Raw genomic sequence first — 19,050 nt, forward strand, 5'->3', positions numbered from 1 at the left:
GCTTGTAACTTGTCGCGCTCGACTTCGCGCTTGGTGAGATCTGCTTCTCTTTGGGCACCGGCAGCGGCGCGCTGGGCGTCGGCCCGGTCTCTTGCCATATTCTCTTCCGTCTGAAGGCGTCTCATCTCCAGGCGTATGCGCTCTTCTTCGCTCCGTTGCTGTGTCTGGAGTCGATCGCGTTCACCCTGAAGTCGATCGCGTTCACCCTGAAGTCGATCGCATTCGGTAGAGGCTGTCAGGCTGACGAGGAACGCCTGTTGTAGCATCCTCTCCGCTTCGCTGGGGGAAGACGGTTGTGGAGGTGAGCCGCTCCTGGGTGAGCCGCTCCTGGGTGTACTCGTTGGGGAGTCCTGGAGCTCTATTTCCTCGGCGCTCTCCTCCTCTTCTTCCGTGCAGAGTTCTCTCTCTGTAGGGTTGTCTTCCTCCCGGGGCTGGTCGGGAACTACTTCTTCGGTATTGGCGGGGGGTAAGGGCATGTCAGCTCCCTCCTGGTCCCCACCGTGAGCTTGGTCAGTTACATTAGAACCCACTAGGGCCTCTGTGGTCGGGGAAACCTGGTCGTTAAGGTCAGACATAATTTTACTTTCTACTTTTACCGCGTTTACCGTTTGTCGAAGGCTAGGTAGTTGACTGACAGCGTAATCCTCTAAGTACTGAGGTGGCTGTCGTCTGCGCTGCGGGCGTTCTACGTTAGGAGGACCGTTTCGTGGAGTTCATCATAGGCCATTTCAATATTAATAACACTATATTAATATTACACTAGTTACCCTCCGGCTCGAAGGACCAATTGTAACTGAGGGGTACAATTCCCTGACTGTATTGATAAGTATGGTATTATTAAACCACTACCTCTTGTACTTTAACTTCTGGCCATCCAGTACATGATATAGATATGATGAACACTTTCCCACCTGATGAAACGAAGTCCACACAAATGTACAAATCGAATATTTTATATAGCAAAGGGTATATACAACGTTCACTTGATGACATTTATGATTTGAAATGCACTTGTATGGCAAATGAGTATTCGTAGGTAAATCAACATTGAATGTCCAATCTCTGGTTACGCAGGGAGTAAGTATACAACCTGGTTCTTTAGGGAACTATAGCGATGGTACTTAAATGATTATAGCTGGATACACTAAGGGGGGGGGGGGGTCCCGCTGGTTGTAAGACAGTAGGGGGGGGTTAGAAGAGCCGCTGGCGGTATCCCATCTGGCCGACGATTTCTTGGGAGAATTCAGAGTCCTGAACACGATGCCCACAGAACCTCGGTCCGCAGATGAATACAGCTGGACCCTCTGGTGGACGGTAGCTGCCGGTCCACAGATGAAGAGACGTGAGGCGACCTCACTCGGGGTAGAGCGCCGTCTCACCTGGACTCCTCTCCGGGGGGTAGTTCCAACACTCAGCAGTGTTGGCCGTTATCCATGGAATAATCAAAGCACCCAAAGCATGTAGATAATCCAAGCCGTGGAAGGCTCGCCGTCGTCCGGGTAAAGTAATCCAATGTACAGGTCCACTCGTCCTGGCCCGGAGCTCCTCGGATGCAAGCACCACACGTGGTCTGCCCAGCCTGGTTAAGACTCCAGATAACGTCAGGAACGATGGGGGTACTGCTCACTTTATAACTCTAACCGAACGATGCACCATACATAATAGACTATTATTAGCTTAATAGAAATACGTCCAACTCGACGGTATAGTGCCAAACTATGACAATTCAACTATTAATCCACACGATATCTCAATGCCTATTCTGAGGCCAAGTAGGCCTTACTGCACCACACGTGCGTCGTGGGTGAGGCTTCGCGTCTGTTACTTAGTTGGAGGGTAAAGAACTAATGGACTAAAAAAAAGTTCTACTTTACTTGCGCCATATATATATGCGCTGTGAACAAATAGTACCATTCGTATTTCGCCAGACGTATTCCTACGCGGAACCGGGCTTGCCACGACATGTTGGTCGGCACGATTGAACTTGAACCTAGGGGTATGGCTGCTGGCGCCAGGTTCTCGTCCAATGGTAGAATGAAACTATTATGGGCTGTTAGTAGACTAAAGGGATATTCAGTGCATATTGTACAAGGAATATACAGGGGATATCAAACGATATACAAATACTATTAAATATATATCCATAAATAAATATATATATTCGGTTTAATCTGATCCTTCACATTATTATTATTATTATTATTATTATAGGATAGGCTTCAAATTTACGCCAATGCGTTCATAATATAAATACACTAATATCAAGTAATCAATACATTTGTGTGAAGGTTAATACGTTTAGTCCTAAAGGTTTTATTTTTTTTGTTTATTATAATTTTTTTGTACAACAAAAAACATCTGTATTCTTTTTTTATTTCTTTATTTTTATATCTGAGCTTCATTGGAAGAAAGCCTGGGGAACAGAGGTGATGGTCTCATCTGCTTTCTTGATATTTAATTGATGAATTATAAGATATTCCTTTATTGATCCCCTTGGGGAAATTTGGGTGTCATAGCAGCACGGGGGAGGGGAGGTACAGGTATGGGCAGGGTAATAAAAGAAAGACGTAAATATAGGCAGTCAAATAAAATCTGAATATGAGAAAAATAAACAGTGTAAACAATATAATGAACTCTGAATATAAAAATATGAGAAAAATAAACAGTGTAAACAATGTAATTAACTCTGAATATAAAAATATGAGAAGAATAAACAGTGTAAACAATAATTAACTCTGAATATAAAAATATGAGAAGAATAAACGGTATACACAAGGTGCAAGTGAGGGTCTGTACCTAACTGACATGATATACGTCATACGTTCGTGCCGGTTTTGGTGGTTAAGAGTCACTTAATGGTCAGACATTCCTAGTTGTTCTCGAGTTCTGCAGCCGTTAGTGGTCCAGCTGCTGGCAGCAGTCCATGCCCACGGTTGTGGAGCCTGCTGCCCTTCAGCATGAAGGACTGGCCTAGACAGTTGGTGGAGTGTCCGGGGGGTATGAGTCTGTGGCTGAACGTGCTCCTCATCTTGGCTAGCTCCTCATAGAGGGGGTGGGAGGGGTTCTCCAGGATAGCGGCCTTCTCATCCTCTTCTCTGCCACCACCTCTAGTTTGACCAGCTCGACTCCCACCACGGAGCTAGCCTTCCTCACCAGCTTGTTCAGTTTGTTGGTGTCCCTTGAGTTGATGTAGCCGCCCCAGCATACAACAGCAAAAAAGAGAATGCTGGCCACTACAGACTGCAAAATGACTGCACCAGTCTATTGCACGCATTGAACGACCTGAAGGACCATTGAAGGACCAATTTTTTCCCCTTAAAAACTGATTATTTTTGTTTTTTGTTTTATCGTGGCAGCTGAGAAAAGGGGATTGTTTATAGTATACTGTTTTGCTCTCTCTCTATCTCTCTCTATCTCTCTCTATCTCTCTCTTTCTCTCTATCTCTCTCTCTCTCTCTCTCTATCCATCTCTCTCTCTATCCATCTCTCTCTCTCTCTATCTCTCTCTATCTCTCTCCTTCTCTTTCTCTCTATCTCTCTCTCTACCAATATCTCTCTCTCTATCCATCTCTCTCTCTCTCTCTTACACACAGATTTTCAGATTATCTCTCTCTGTTTTTCACACACACACTCTCTTCTCTACCCCCCAAGAATGAGCAGTTGCATATTGCCACCGGGCAAGTACTGAGAGATCCGCAGAGCAAGACGCCGGTGAGTGGAGGAGAGAGTGAGTGAAGGAGAGGAGGAGGAGGAGGAGGGGTGATGGTGGTGGTGGTGGTGGTGGTGGTGGGGTTTGTTAGACCTGCTGTGAAATCTGAAACCGCTGCTGTACTAATGGCACATGGGAGTTGAGGCTTTCCAATTTGGCCAAATAAGCCGCTCCATCTTTGTAAATATAACAAAACAAACTATCCTGGGCGCTTGCTGTGTGTTTCTATTTCTCTGGAAAACAATCAAACTTTGTAAATGATTAATGCCACTCCAGACACTGTGTATTCTCTTTCTGAATATCAAAAGTCTCTCTCTCTCTCTCTCTCTCTCTCTCTCTCTCTCTCTCTCTCTCTCTCTCTCTCTCTCTCTCTCTCTCTCTCTCTCTCTCTCTCTCTCTCTCTCTCTCTCTCTCTCTCTCTCTCTCTCTCTCTCTCTCTCTCTTTCTCTCTTTCTCTTTCTCTCTCTCACTCTCTCTCTCTTTTATGGTTTATGTTTAAAGCAAAGGCAATTCTGCTAAAAAAATCTCATTGATGCCTATCCAGTTAACCCACATACAGATTTTATATAAACACGTCTTATAAGAACCAGATAAGCAAGCAAACAAGCCAGTGAGCCTGGGACTCGCTGCGTTGACACTGGGTGTGATAATCACACTGCCCTTTGTAGAGCAACAGTAAAAAGAACATTACATATCTAGAGCGAGATAGATGCAAATACACTGCCTGTTGTCAAAGAGAGAGAGGGAGAAAAAGAAAGAAAGAAAATACATGACAGGGAGAAGCGAGAGACAGAGAAAATAAAACAAGAGGGAGGAGAGAGAAACAAGAGGAAGGAGAGAGAGAGAGAGACAGAAGAGAGAAACAAGAGGGAGGAGAGAGAGTGGGACAGAGTAGAGAGAAACAAGGGATTAGAGAGAGAGACAGAGAAGAGAGAAACAAGAGGGATGAAAGAGAGATGGAGAAAAGAGAGAGAGAGACACTTTGCATTATTGAGTTTTCTGCTTCCCACCACTCTTTGGAACAAAGGTTGCTGATACTGGTTTTACATTTTTATGAAATGTTTTCTGTAAACACCATCATTTTAAAGACTGCTGCTGATTCCAACGCTGGGGCTCTTCAAGTCATGATAGTCCATAAACCCATTCCGTTTGTAGCTGCATAATGTAGAATACATATTAAGGGGTTGTTTTGTGTTTTTGGCTTCCTTTTTAGTTTTTAGAGCAACAGTAAAACAATATCTAGTTCAGCACACACACACACACACACACACACACACACACACACACACACACACACACACACACACACACACACACACACACACACACACACGGAGAGAGAGAATATTCTTAAAAGTTAGCTGCAACTCTTGTGTTAATAGTAAAGGTCTATGAAGAGGTGGTTCAGTGCATAGTGTACTCTTGCAGCCTGGCCTGGTGTTGGCTGGTAAATGCTGTTTGTCATGTCAGTCTATAAACCCACTCTGTTTTTAGCAGCGTGATGTGGAATACATTACAAAGGTTAGGTTTTTTGTTGCAAATCAACATTTTTAAGAAAAAAAGAAGACTCCTATTCTCCTATTACTGACATGAAAGAATATGTTATTATGGGATATCATAATAACTATTAGCTATTTTAAGACTTTTGAGTTTTCTTTTTCTTTTTCTTTCTTTTCTTTCCTTAACTCACTCTGGTCTCCTTGGTGGTGGGAGTCCTGTAAAAGAAAGCACGTCAAATCCTGTTTGGTTTGTACTAGGGGTGTAAAGGTACACGTATCTGTACCGAACCGAACAAGTTTCAGTGTGTACCGTACCGTACCGAACGGCTGTGTAGTGTACCGAACGAATACAACGGTATGTTAACCACTAACGACCGCCCACCGGGGGCTGTTTTTTTCACAATCTAATATAATAATTATTATCTTTTTACATTTTTTACAAGTCAATTATTAATTTCAATATAGAATATTCGTTGACAGCCCTACAAGTACAATTAGTTACTGCACACTACATCACGCCTGAGTGGAACATGGAAAGCCAAACTTTCCCCCACTGTACCGAAAACCGTACCGAACCTTGACTTCAAAACCGAGGTACGTACCGTACCGTGGTTTTTGTGTACCGTTACACCCCTAGTTTGTACACAATATCACTGGCGATCATTTGTATTCAGAACACAATTCCTTACAATATTTTGCACAACAACCCCAGCAGCATCTCTGAACAAGCAGCACGGTACAGTATGATTTAACACCTCAATGCAATGTTGTTCCTTCCCTCTTCTAAAATAGTTTATCCTCCCAGAACGGCTAGTGTGGATTTACTGTAAGCATGGAAGTGTAACAGATGGTCCGAGCTGAGCAGGTGTACGAGAGAGAGAGAGAGAGAGAGAGAGAGTGAGATAGAGAGAGAGAGAGGGGGGGGGGGGGAGGGGGGAGGGAGGGAGAGGGAGTGAGAGAGGGGAGGGAGAGAGGAGAGAGGGAGGGAGAGAGAGAGGGAGAGAGGGAGAGAGAGGGAGAGAGGGAGAGAGAGAGGAGAGAGGGAGAGAGGGAGAGAGAGAGGGAGAGAGGGGGGGGAGAGGAGGGGAGGAGAGAGCGAGGAGAGAGAGAGGGAGAGAGGGAGAGAGAGGGAGAGAGAGGGAGAGAGGGAGAGAGAGAGAGAGAGAGAGAGAGAGAGCTCTCAGGGTGCTACTGCTGTCTCTGTAGGGTCTTAACAGCCAGCTGTAGGGTCTTAACACAGGGTGACGAGCCCTGAGAGATGTGAACAGAGAGGGAACTGTGTGTGTCATGGGGGAGAGAGCCCAAGCCATAAATCAATCGCTCCAGACTGTATGACATAATGTTGTGTTTCTTTTTTTTTATGTAGCCAAGAGTAAAGACCCAAATCCTGTCAAAACAGCAGTCATAGTGTATATTTTCAACAATACGTTTGTTTACCAATAGGTTATAGGGCTGTCCCCGACTAAGGATTTGGATGGTCGACTAGGATTGGCCAAAATTTGCCGTTAGTCGACTATTGGTCGACTTAAAAAAAAGTATAATTTTTTTTTTTTTTTTTTTATCATTCCATTTGGGCTGTGGGGGTGCTTAATGTCTGAAGGAGTCGACTGAAGGCTTCTTGTGCTCTGCAAAAGCATGCAATTGGTCCACTGATGGATACATCTTGATATTTGTCTAGTCTAGTGTGTTCATTAGATGGGTGAAATCCTTTTTCAGTGCCTCTGTGCCTGTTTTCGTAGACAGTTAGCCTCTGGTATGTGCACCATTAGCGTTAGCCACGCTTCTATGCCTCTTTTCTTTTGGAAAGAATGATACAAAAAATATATATATTAATATATATATATATATTTTTTATTATATTCGACTAAGAGGTTGGCCAGTCGACTACGGCTCCTTTCGACCGATTAGTCGACTAATCGATTAATAGGGGTCAGCCCTAATAGGTTATAGTGTTATTAGTGAAATATCAGTTTAGGAAATGCATTAATATTTGAGTGAATATCTATGGAAATTAATGCGAGCCGCCATTTTTGTTTGTAGTCATTATGATGAAGGACAGACGGGGCTTTCAATGAGTGTCGGAATTTAGAAAAACGACAATATCCAGCTCAAGCCAGCTTCTGTCAAGCAAATTACTTATGGATGAATTATTTTAATTTCTCTTATTTTTACGTTATTGGCATAAATTAGAACACAGTTATTTTATATTAACTGTGAATGTTTAGCAAAAATCCATGTACAATCTGATTCAAAAAGGCGGACCAGTTTCCATAATAGAAAAGTAACTGTATTTATAGTAGATTTAATTCACGGTTCTTGCTGCACGCCTGGTGATACTAAATCCAAATTGAACTCTGCCATTGGAAAGATTAGATTTGGCCCGATTCATAGATGTGCAACTTGGCTATAATAAGGTAATTTATAGGCCTGATATTCTATAATAATATTTCAAATAGCATGTGTCCCGATGGAAGAATTTGTTACTGTATCTACAAAACCTTATGTTTAATCATCTTCCCTTTATTAATTTGCTTAGATGTCTTGTACATGTGATCTCAAGAAGCTGCTGAACGAGCTCAGTGGCCGTTTTTCATGTCTGGTAATTTTTAGCATGGTGTTGTGGGAAACATGTAATAACTTACTCAGTCGAGTGGATCCGGTTAATACACTTTATTAACTCAGAATGATCAATACATACAAAATAGTCAGAGATATGGCTGGATGGCCCTCACCCTGTGACCAGCTTTGACACGAGGGAGAAGAGAGAGAATGAGGGAGAGAGGGAGGGCAGAGAGAGAGCAGGTGAGAGAGGAGGACAGAGAGAGAGAGAGCAGGGTGAGAGGAGGGCAGAGAGAGAGCAGGTGAGAGAGGAGGACAGAGAGAGAGCAGGTGAGAGAGGAGGACAGAGAGAGAGAGCAGGATGAGAGGAGGGCAGAGAGAGAGCAGGTGAGAGAGGAGGACAGAGAGAGAGAGCAGGATGAGAGGAGGGCAGAGAGAGAGCAGGTGAGAGAGGAGGACAGAGAGAGAGAGCAGGATGAGAGGAGGGCAGAGAGAGAGCAGGTGAGAGAGGAGGACAGAGAGATAGAGCAGGGTGAGAGGAGGGCAGAGAGAGAGCAGGTGAGAGAGGAGGACGGAGAGAGAGAGAGAGAGCAGGGTGAGAGGAGGGCAGAGAGAGAAGATTAAGAGAGAGCAGGGTGAGAGAGGAGGACAGAGAGAGAGAGCAGGGTGAGAGGAGGGCAGAGAGAGAGAAGATTAAGAGAGAACAGGGTGAGAGGAGGGCAGAGAGAGAGAAGATTAAGAGAGAACAGGGTGAGAGGAGGGCAGAGAGAGAGAAGATTAAGAGAGAACAGGGTGAGAGGAGGGCAGAGAGAGAAGATTAAGAGAGGAGGGCAGAGAGAGCAGGTTGAGAGAGGAGGGCAGAGAGAGCAGGTTGAGAGAGAGGTACAGTACAGTACAGTAGGTGGTGTGTCTACCTGTCTCAGTTCCACTACCTTTCTCAGAGCCCTTTGATCTGTAGGTTGAACCTGCTCTGCTCTCCCAAACTGAGACAGGCCTGATCCTCACAACAACCTGTGTGTGGGTGGGTGCGTGCGTGAGCTCTCTCCTCTCCTCTCCTCTCCTCTCCTCTCCTCTCCTCTCCTCTCCTCTCCTCTCCCCTCCCCTCCCCTCCCCTCCCCTCCCCTCCCCTCCTCGCCTCGCCTCTCCTCTCCTCTCCCCTCCCCTCCCCTCCTCTCCTCTCCTCTCCTCTCCCCTCCCCTCCCCTCCTCTCCTCTCCTCTCCCCTCCCCTCTCCTCTCCTCTCCTCTCCTATCCTCTCCTCTCCTCTCCTCTCTCCATGCAAACCCCCTTTTAATGGTTAAATAAAGAGTACGTTTTCCAGTCTGAGTCTATGGGGAGCCAGGCTGCTATTGAGCCTGTCTGTGGTCTGCGCTCAGACACCAGATCAGCAAGTTATATAGATGAGCTATAAATCATACAACAAAGTGAAGGGCCTCTCTCCCTCCCTCCTTCCCTACCCTCCCTCCCACACACACATAGCCACCCACCCTCCCTCCCTCCCACTATATCGCTCCATCCCTCCCCCACTCCATCTCTCTCTCTCCCCCTTTCTCCCTCCCTCTCTCTCTACTTCCCCCTATATCACTCTCTCCCTCCCTCTCTCTCTACTTCCCCCTCTATCACTCTCTTCCTCCCTCCCTCCCTCTCCCTTCCTCCCTCCCTCTCTTTCTACTTCCCCCTATACCACTCCCTTCCTCCCCCCTCTCCCTTCCTCCCCCACTGCCCCCCACTCTCTTCTTTTGGATGAGCGCCATGAATTGTTAGTGACCCTTAACTCTTCTTTCTCTGTCTCTCTTTCGCTCTCTTCCCACCTATCTCTCTCTCTCTCTAACTCTCTCTCTCTCTCTGTCTCTCTCTCCCTCTCTCTCTCTAACTCTCTCTCTCTCTGTTTGTGTTTTCACAGCATTCCTACTTCATCGCCCCTGATGTCAACGGACTGCCAACGATCCCCGAGAGTGTAAGTCTGAGAGAGAGACAGCTCTCTACCTGTCTTAACAGTTTCTGATCAGTTACCCTTATCGCTTGCATGAAATGATTGCATCATTAGTCAGTATTGAGTATCTCATTGAGTCGACCCCCTTGTGCTGCTGACACTGTTAAAACACCAGTCTTCACCAACGGGCGGTCAGGTGGCGTAGCGGAGATTGCGCTCGTCACCAACGCAGGATATGCTGGGTTCGAGCCCAGCTCTCGGCGTTGCTACCAGCTTGGCTGGTCGTTCATACTAATACAATTGGCAGTGTTAGAGGGTGGGAAGCTGGTGGGTGGGGATCTGGCGTTGTGGACAGCGACGCCTACAGGTCAGGTCTCTGCGCTTGCTCAGCGGGGGCAGGACTTGGTGGTGATAGCGTGCCCTCCCACGCGTTACACTTCACCAAATGAGAGTCCTCGCTGCCAGGTGAAAAGATGTCACTGGCTGTCGCCGCACGTATCGGAGGAAGTGTGCGATCGATTGGCACAACGACTAACATTGGGACGGGAGAAAAACAGAGAAATTAGAAACAGGAAAAAAAAACAAAAAAAAACACCAGTCTTCAAATAGATGTCGTCATCCATGTTGAACAAGTGTTAGTTAGTTAGTGTAGTTCAGGTGTGACACCGTGACCTTGAACAAGTGTGTGTTAGTTAGTTAGTTAGTTAGTGTAGTTCAGGTGTGACACCGTGTCATGTACGAAGGTCTAACGACCGCACCGAATGGTGTCTGGAGCAGGCTGTACATGAACAGAAACAGCCTCTCTCAGTAAATGTTTTCAAAATAGTCCCGGGCAGGTAGGTAATAACAAACACAAGACGTTGTTCCAAAAATAGTAAATTATATTTATTATGCCGGGTAGGAATTGAAACCTCCACTGATGTTTAGATAGGCAACAAAGGGAAAAAACAACCCACAAACAATTAACAAACAGGGAGAAGGTTAAGGGGAGAACAGACAAGGTAAATATAATAATAAAGTAACCTAGGTAAGCGCCCACAGACACTCACCAACCAGCCAGGGGCTGGTACTGGGAAACCCCCAACAAAGGTACCAAAAGTACAATTCCACACTCAGTGGGATCTAGGCCTAAAGCCAACAGGAGAATCCTTACTCCAATGGAGGAGTGGCGCAGAGGCCAACAATATCTATATATATATACTAGTACTTTAGTCCACCCGAAGCAGTAGCTAAGCACAGTATCAATTCCACCACAGTGGCAAGCAATGGCAACCTCACTCTTCTTTGGTCACGGGCAATTGACACTGCTCCAACACACCAGGGAATCAACCACCCTCTTGGTACCGACGGTGGTTGTTCCTATAACCCCTCAAGAAAAAACTCAAACACACCTGTGGGCATACACTGGCTATACCGCAGTACAAGTGTTTCAGTTTTCAAAAAGGGTTATCCCAGGCCTACGGTATCAACAAAACTTTACTTCGGACCGGGCCCGGCAGCACGGGAAGCACAGGGTTACCAGAGGAGGTCCAAGACCACCCCAACAGCCCCCTCTTCGCCACGCGTGAGAGAGGAGCGAAAAGAATGGAGAACCAGCCCTAAGCACACCGCACTTGGTATTCCCAGGCGGTCTCCCAACCAAGTACTAACCAGGACCGAACCTGCGTAGCGTCCGAGATCGGACGAGATCGGGCGTGTACAGGTTGGCATGGCCGTAAGCCATTACAATAGTGCAGAGTACAATATGTACCCAACAAAGGGTCTCCATAGCGCCTAACCCTGTGACACCCGGACCGACCCGGCATTTTTCCCCCCGAAAAAAGCACAAGTCCCTCAGGGTACCAGAACAGCAGATCTGCATCCCCGGCGGACAACGGGTTAACTGACCTGGACCAGCGCGACCAGACCAGTCCCGTGTCCTAACCACGCCGACATGCCCACTCCAGAAGAGGGGGTAGGTATGCGTGTCGATCTAAAACAAGAAAAGAGGGCGCCACCCAGACGGTCCCCATTTAGATCGTGCTCAGTGGCCCACCCCAAGGGCGTGAGACCCCTCTACCTATGTTCTGATCTATTCCGTTAACATCCCCCAGATATGAACGAGAATTCATCGAGACAACCTAGTAAACTGGCGCTCGGAAGAGACAAAACTCCATCCCAGTTGCCCTATAAAAACACTGTTTTAACAAGCAACCAAGGCGCACTTAGCCCCTGTGTGATTCTTTAACAGAAACACACCGAGCCAGCACTATGTATGCGTCGAGACCCAAACACATCAATGGATAGTCCAGCAAGACACCAAACATTGTTCCTCCAAGTCGCCTGGGAGAACGACACGGAGCCGTCGTGCTTCATGTACCTTCCTCTTTTTATTCAAAAAAGAAAGAACACAGACTGACATGAATCCCTCGTGACGCAGCTGAGGGTAAAAATTGTTTACATTTTTACATCCCACCACCCTCCCATAGGGAGGAGACGGAAATCCCCAGAGAGACTTCCCACGCGAGCTGTATAGATTGAAAAGAATATATTGCAACATTGAGCTATGTAAAATTAGGGTTAGGGCTCTCCGAGGAGGAGGCACTGAACCAATACACACTCAATAATCGAATTGAATCGAATACACACACAATAGAGCAGGACTCCTTTTTGAAGTTCTACACACCTTGACAATCTGAGGAGGAGGCTCTGAACTTTGAGGAGGCTCCCTCACAGGGAAGGAGAGTCCTAACTCACAGAAGGCCCGAGTAGGAGCTTCGTGAGGAGGAGCCCTGACCACTCCCTGAAACAGATCCATCATATGGACCTGAACAACTCACGGAAGTCTTACCAACAGAGACGCGCACAGTGACGTACTCTATGGCGGGGGAATTTCTGCGGTGCACACGCCCAATCTTCCAGGCCGTGGGACCAGGAAACCCCCCCCCCCCCTCTTACCCTGTAACGTGCAGAACAGCAACGTGACAGGAACCTTGAAGGACAGGAGGTTTTAACCCCTGCCCATCAAAAGGGGAGGAAAGGATTACCAGTTCACCCCTTTACGACCCCACACCCATGATACGATGTAATGACAAAAAAGAGCTACATGAAGTGTCTAACAGCTTCACACAGCTCATGTGCTAACCTGCTATCTGATTTTTACAAAGGAAAAAACACAGAATAGAGAGGGCCCCCTTAAGAGCCCCGGTACCAGACTTACGCATGTGCTTCTGTGGCCAACCTAACCCAGTTGTAGATCACAAGACACACACAACCCTTTATCACAACAAAAAATGTCAAGTACACTCTTGCTACAGAGGAACGCCGTTTTTTATAACGAGAGAATACAGAATTCTCGATTAGTATCGGCCACAGGCCTTGCTAAGCACACACGAAAAGCGACCAAACAATCTTTCCTTTAGGAAAATATAGTTTCTCAAGCGTTTAGCACAACCCCAGCAACTAAGCTAAGGGTTACATCGTATCCCCACAAACACAGTGACACAATATATTGTAAACAACATGTCTGAGAGGAGGGTGGGGAAGCCCCAGGGAACCGGGGGGATCACCCCTCCTACCTTACCCTTGATACGGCCCAGTTGAACAGGTAACCCTGTTAATATGTGAACACACTGTTCATTGTCATTACAGGCTGAGAAAATAATTCATTCTTCACTCATATGTCACTAAGCATAGCTTTATAGGTTAATTAACCCCCTTAGTTGTGAGTACACGGTACATGAACACAAGATCTTATGCCCACATTTCCTCGTTAGGGTATACTTTCATTTGTATATGAAAGATGGGGCCTGCACGGGACAGAGAAGCATCCGCTCTAGAATCCTGGGATCACCAGAACCTAGCGCGGCCCACTAGATTAGCCATCATGGGCGTCAGACCCAGATCCTCCGACCGTTGTTTTAAGCCGAGCAGAGGACCCTAGCCTGGGGTCGGCATTTCGTAAATTGTTAGCTAACCCCCATAGCATCAACAACAACCAGAGCTCGCAAGCAAAAACAGTACGTACCCAACCTGGAAACAACCGCTTCTCACAATAGACGGTGCGTCCTACAGTCCAGCTGTGTTGCTAGAGGGTAACCCCATCCAGCCGCAGCAAGGAGGATTGTAGTTGTGAAGCATGTCAGCGGCATGAGCTCCTAATACGAAAAAAACGTTGAAGGTCGGAATGATCCAGACACTCCAGTAACGAAGACAATATCGCCGTATTTTCTCGAAAATAGTGAGAGAAAATAAAGATATGATGTCAACGTATCTCTTGTTTTCCAACTTTCTTCTACTAACAACCTCGTCAAGTGGGGATCTACCGAAGGCACTTCCTTGTGGTGAAAGTGAAGAAGGAGGCGAGTAGGTGACCACACACCTGCTTATGACGTTTTTTTTTTTTTTTTTTTTAACATTATAATAGTTGTATAATGCTGTATTGTATGTATGTGTGTATGAGAGAGGGATATGCGCATGTGTTTGTGCATAATGTGGGGGGGAGGGGGATTTTTTTGTGTGTAGTTATCCTATATAGGTTTAAGAGGGGAGGTCGCTTATAAGCCCTTGGGTTTTTTGACCTTTCCTGCACATTTTAACTGTTCTTCTTTTTACTTATTTTATTCCAGAATGTATGTTTGTAAGTGCGAATAACAATAAACAAATAAACAAATAAACAACAGTTGAAAATGATTATCTAAATCAGTGGTTCTCAACATGTGGTCCGGAGACCCCCAACATGTCCTTGATAGAATAGAATAGAATAGATCTTTATTGTCATTGTTACAGTTGTTACAACGAAATTTTAAATGCAGCCCTAGGTGCTAGTAAAAATATAAAAACACAGTCCTAAACACAGCATTAAATATAAAAACAGGAGTAAGGCATAAATAACATTAACATAAACAGGGGGGTGTAAAAGATAATTGCACTATCCCTTAATGTTGTGGGGGGGGGGGGGTGCAAGGGAGACTGTTGTTTGAAATTTTAGCTGAGTTTAGTGCACATATGGCCCTAGGATAAAAACTAAATGTCAGTCTGTTAGTCCGGGTGGGCATGACGCTGAAACGCCTGCCCGAGCGCAGCAGTACGAGGTGTTTGTTGCCCGGGTGGTGTGGGTCTTTCAGTATTTTTACTGCTTTTTTAAGGCAGCGGGAGTTGTATAGTCCTTCCAGTGAGGGGAGAGGGCAGCCGATAATTTTCTGGGCCGAGTTGACGACCCTCTGGAGCGCCTTCCTCTCTGCGGCTGTGCAGCTGAGGAACCACACGTTGATGCAGTAGGTGAGGATGCTTTCCACGGAGCAGTGGTAAAAAGACACAAGCAGGTCTTGTCTGAGGTGGTAATTTCTCAGTATTCTCAGGAAGTAGAGTCTCTGCTGTGCCTTTTTCACAATCGCCATGGTGTTGATTCTCCAGGTCAGGTCATCCTCCAGGTGGACACCCAGGAACTTGATGACCAAGACTCTCCACGCATCCCCCGTCGATGTACAGGGGCTGTATGTCGGTCTTCTTCCTCCTGTAGTCCACAATCATCTCCTGGGTCTTTAGCTTATTCAGCTGCAGGTTGTTATTTTTGCACAGGGCTGACAGCTTCTCTACTTCATCGCGGTACGCGGTCTCGTCGCCTTTTGAGATGCAGCCCACCACGGTGGTGTCGTCAGCGAACTTGATGATGGTGTTGCTGGGGTGGACTGCGGTGAAGTTGTGTGTATAAATAGAGTAAAAAAGGGGACTCAGCACACAGCCCTGGGGGTATCCGGTGCTGATGGCTGTGGAGGTGTGGTGGCCTATCCTGACCCTCTGGGGGCGGTCAGAGAGGAAGTCCTTGGACCACCGGCAGAGGGGATGGTTTAGTCCAAGGTCCATGAGTTTGGGCACTAGTCTGTCAGGCAGGATGGTATTGAATGCAGAGCTAAAGTCCACGAAGAGCAGCCGTGCGTAGCCCCCCGCTCTCTCCAGATGGGACAGGGTAGAGTGGAGAGTTGTGGCGATGGCATCCTCCGTGGACCTGTTGGCTCTGTAGGCGAACTGGTGGGGGTCTAGTCCGGGTGGGAGGCTAGAGATGATGTGGGGCTTGAGTGTCTTTTCAAAGACCTTCATGGGTAGGGAGGTGAGTGCGACTGAACGGTAGTCGTTCAGGCAACTGATGGAGTTCTTCTTTGGGACCGGGATAATTATGGATGTTTTCAGGCAGGGTGGGACGATGGCCTGGGACAGGGACTGGTTGAAGATCTTAGTGAAGACCCCTGTCAGCTGGTCAGCGCAGTCTTTCAGCACCCATCCCACGACCCCGTTCGGCCCCGCCACTGATGGGGCTCTAGGGTGTCCCCCAGTCAAATCAGGAATAGTTAAAGGAATTTGATTGACTAATTCACTGACTGAAAGCCCAATGAGAGGGAATGTAGGCTTCACTGTTATCTCCCCACCTACAGTATAGACCAGGGATGTAGACCTTTTTGGGCATGAGATCTACTTTTCCTAGAATGGAGAGATCTACCATCGCCAGCCAAGCAGACAGAGTGAACATCCCACCACTTTTAAGTCTCATCATAGCCTGCCTAATTATAATAATACAAACATAGCATTTGTAAATATTTTAATATTAATAATAATAATGTGTACATTCTTACTATCTGGGTTTACAAGCATAATGCACATTGATATTATGAAACAATAAAAATGAATTATGGGACCTGATGATGGAGGCACTTGATCAAGTTCCCTCTCCTTATTAGACCTCTGTATATTAGCCCATTGAAATAATAAATCATGAATCAAATTGTGGCTACTTTGTTTTAAAATTCAAGATTAAGGAAACGATACAAATTCTCAGGCATCAATATGTTTATTTGACATTTAAGAAGTCGTGCATTGTACAACACACAGTTATTGTCTCGTATTTCAGAAGCAAAAAAAGTCCAAGCATTTGAATCTATCAAGAAATGTCCCTCTGAGCGGCTGGGTGGCGCAGCGGACTAAGCGCTCGTCACCAACGCGAGAGACACTGGTATCGAATCCGGCTGTCAGCTTGGCCGGTCGTCATACTGGCTCAATTGGCAGAGTCAGTGGGAGGGAAGCTGTGGGGTGGTATTCTGGTCGTTGTAAACAGCGACTCCTACAGGTCGGTCAGGGCGCCTGCACAGCGAGGGAGGGAGATGGTGAGGGTAGTGTGACCTCCCACACGTTACACCTCACCAATGAGAGTCCGCGCTGGCAGGTGAAAAGATGCTGCTGGCTGTCTCCTATGTCTCGGAGGAAGCATCTGATAGACTTCAGGACTCCCTAGACCGACCAGTGGGGGGCACATGCAAGCAACGACCAGGAAGGGGAGGGGGGAATTGGCATAACGAAAAACACAGAAAAACAGGAGGAGAAAAAGTGAATACAAAAAAAGAAATATCTCTCTGCTCAGCCAGTGGACGTGGGGTAATAATGTAAAAATAACAGCACAGTCTATACTCCATACTATTGACGGTTATGGAATTCTGCACTGAAATCACATCTAACATTACAAATATTCTCAGATGGGGGTCCCTGAGACTAAATGTTATCAGGTGACCTTCCTCTGGCCTAATGACAGTGATGTACCTGAACGCGTTCAATGAACTCATTCATATTTTGGGCGAACGTGAACTGAACGTACTGTATTTCCGCTAGATGAACGTAATTGTGAATGCGTTCATTTTCGGCGCTCTATCACAGTATAACTTTGTTCAAAAGTGTGCCAGATTTCTAAGAGCTTTCCAGGCGAAAACCCAGCTAAAACACACCTTAAACAGGCCTTAACACATTGAGTGCCACGCCCCTTCCGGGAAGTGACCTGGCCTTGCCATCCATAAACGTAGTTGTAGTTGTAGTTTGTAGAGCTAAACCTATATTTTATAGTATAGCTATGGGTCTAATAACGGCGTCGAGTGTCAGTGAGTTGCTTCCAGTCAACGTGCAAAAAACTGATTATTTTTTCATCTGTACATTTCCGTTTTATACCGTTTTGAATATGGGTGCTTTTGAGTAATTCCAGGAAAGACGCAAAAACAGCGTTTTTGTGTAATTCAATAAACACGTTGTAATTTTTTGCCTGATTATCGAATCTTCCTGAAATCAACGCTAGATCATCATTATTATCCTTCCTTGTGCAAGCATGCAATGTGGTTTAGACTAGCACGCCCCCCCCCCCCTCCTGCACCCAACGGCACATAGCCACACACACACACACACAGAGACAGCGTCGATCGGGGTAGAAATAAATATCAGATCAACGATCATATTTATATATAGTGTTCTTACCTTGTATCTGATGTAATGCAAAAGAAATAATCCAATTATCTGATCGCCAGTCCAGTTATCCACAGCGATCCTGTCTCCGACGTTGTTGGGCATTGCACAATAACGGGTGGGCGGGGTCAGTTGTCCAAACCATCCCTACAAGCGTCTGTTTTGCCGGAGTGTTTAGGACCCGCCCCCACGCCACTGCTCGGTAGAGAAAAGAAACTACCCTGTTCCTAATGGAGTGCAATAATGGCCGAAGGCGTTAGAGGGCGGTATAAGACCGTCTGCCAGCTCAGACACACTCAGAACAGTATGCACAAGGTGCCCCGCTGAATTATGAATGGCAATAGCGATTAAAATAAATACCGTGAGAAACACGTAGATCTACGTTTCCGGCACTCAGCGGTTGGGCGACAGAATCGTAGTTCTACGTTAACGGCACCGGATGTATTAATATGATGCAGAAAACGACCCAATCTGGCAACAGCGAGTGAGTCACGCGTACGCGCCTGTCACCCCTGGCTGTCGCACTAACTAATACGTCATCACAACAATGTGGAGCCGGCGATTAAAGGAGCACATACACATGTTTGGCAAAAATATTGTTCTTTGTTAACAAAGAATTCAAAATACACAACAAGGTTGTGTGTACAGTAACAGACAACGCTTCAAATTGTATAACAGCTTGCAGCAACGTATTGAAAAAAGAACTATAAACTATAAACTAGTTCATTTTTGAAACCATGAACTTTAGTAAAAAAATTATTTTATTATGAACTATGAACTGAACTAGTTCATAAAAAAATTTGTGAACTGTGAACTGAACTAGTTCATGTAGAAAGTGAACTTTCCGCGGTCGGATGGCATAGCGGAGATTGCGCTCGTCACCAATGCAAGAGGCTGCGGTCTCGACTCCCGGAGTCAGCATTGCCTGCGGCTTAGGCCGATCGTCATACTAACTCGTTTGGCTGAGTTAGCGGGAGGGAAGTCGAGGATGGTAATCTGGCGTTGTGGACAGCGACGCCTACAGGTCAGGTCTGGGCGCCTGCTCAGCGAAAGGCAGGAAATGGTGAAGGCAGCGTGACCTCCCACGCGTTACGCTTC

The 19,050-nt window shown here is 46.3% G+C and overlaps 1 protein-coding gene across 1 annotated transcript in view; it reads left to right on the forward strand.

Annotated features, from left to right (window-relative positions):
* dennd1b (DENN/MADD domain containing 1B) overlaps positions 1-19,050 on the forward strand; it is a 467,783-nt gene that overhangs the window by 280,511 nt on the left and 168,222 nt on the right. The window contains exons 8-9 of the mRNA XM_084311228.1: positions 3,652-3,711; positions 9,670-9,723. Of these exons, the coding sequence (XP_084167354.1) occupies positions 3,652-3,711; positions 9,670-9,723 (114 nt within the window). The remainder of the gene's footprint in view (positions 1-3,651; positions 3,712-9,669; positions 9,724-19,050) is intronic.

Source organism: Notolepis coatsorum (assembly GCF_963971535.1).
Source record: "Notolepis coatsorum genome assembly, chromosome: 3".
Taxonomy (NCBI): domain Eukaryota; kingdom Metazoa; phylum Chordata; class Actinopteri; order Aulopiformes; family Paralepididae; genus Notolepis; species Notolepis coatsorum.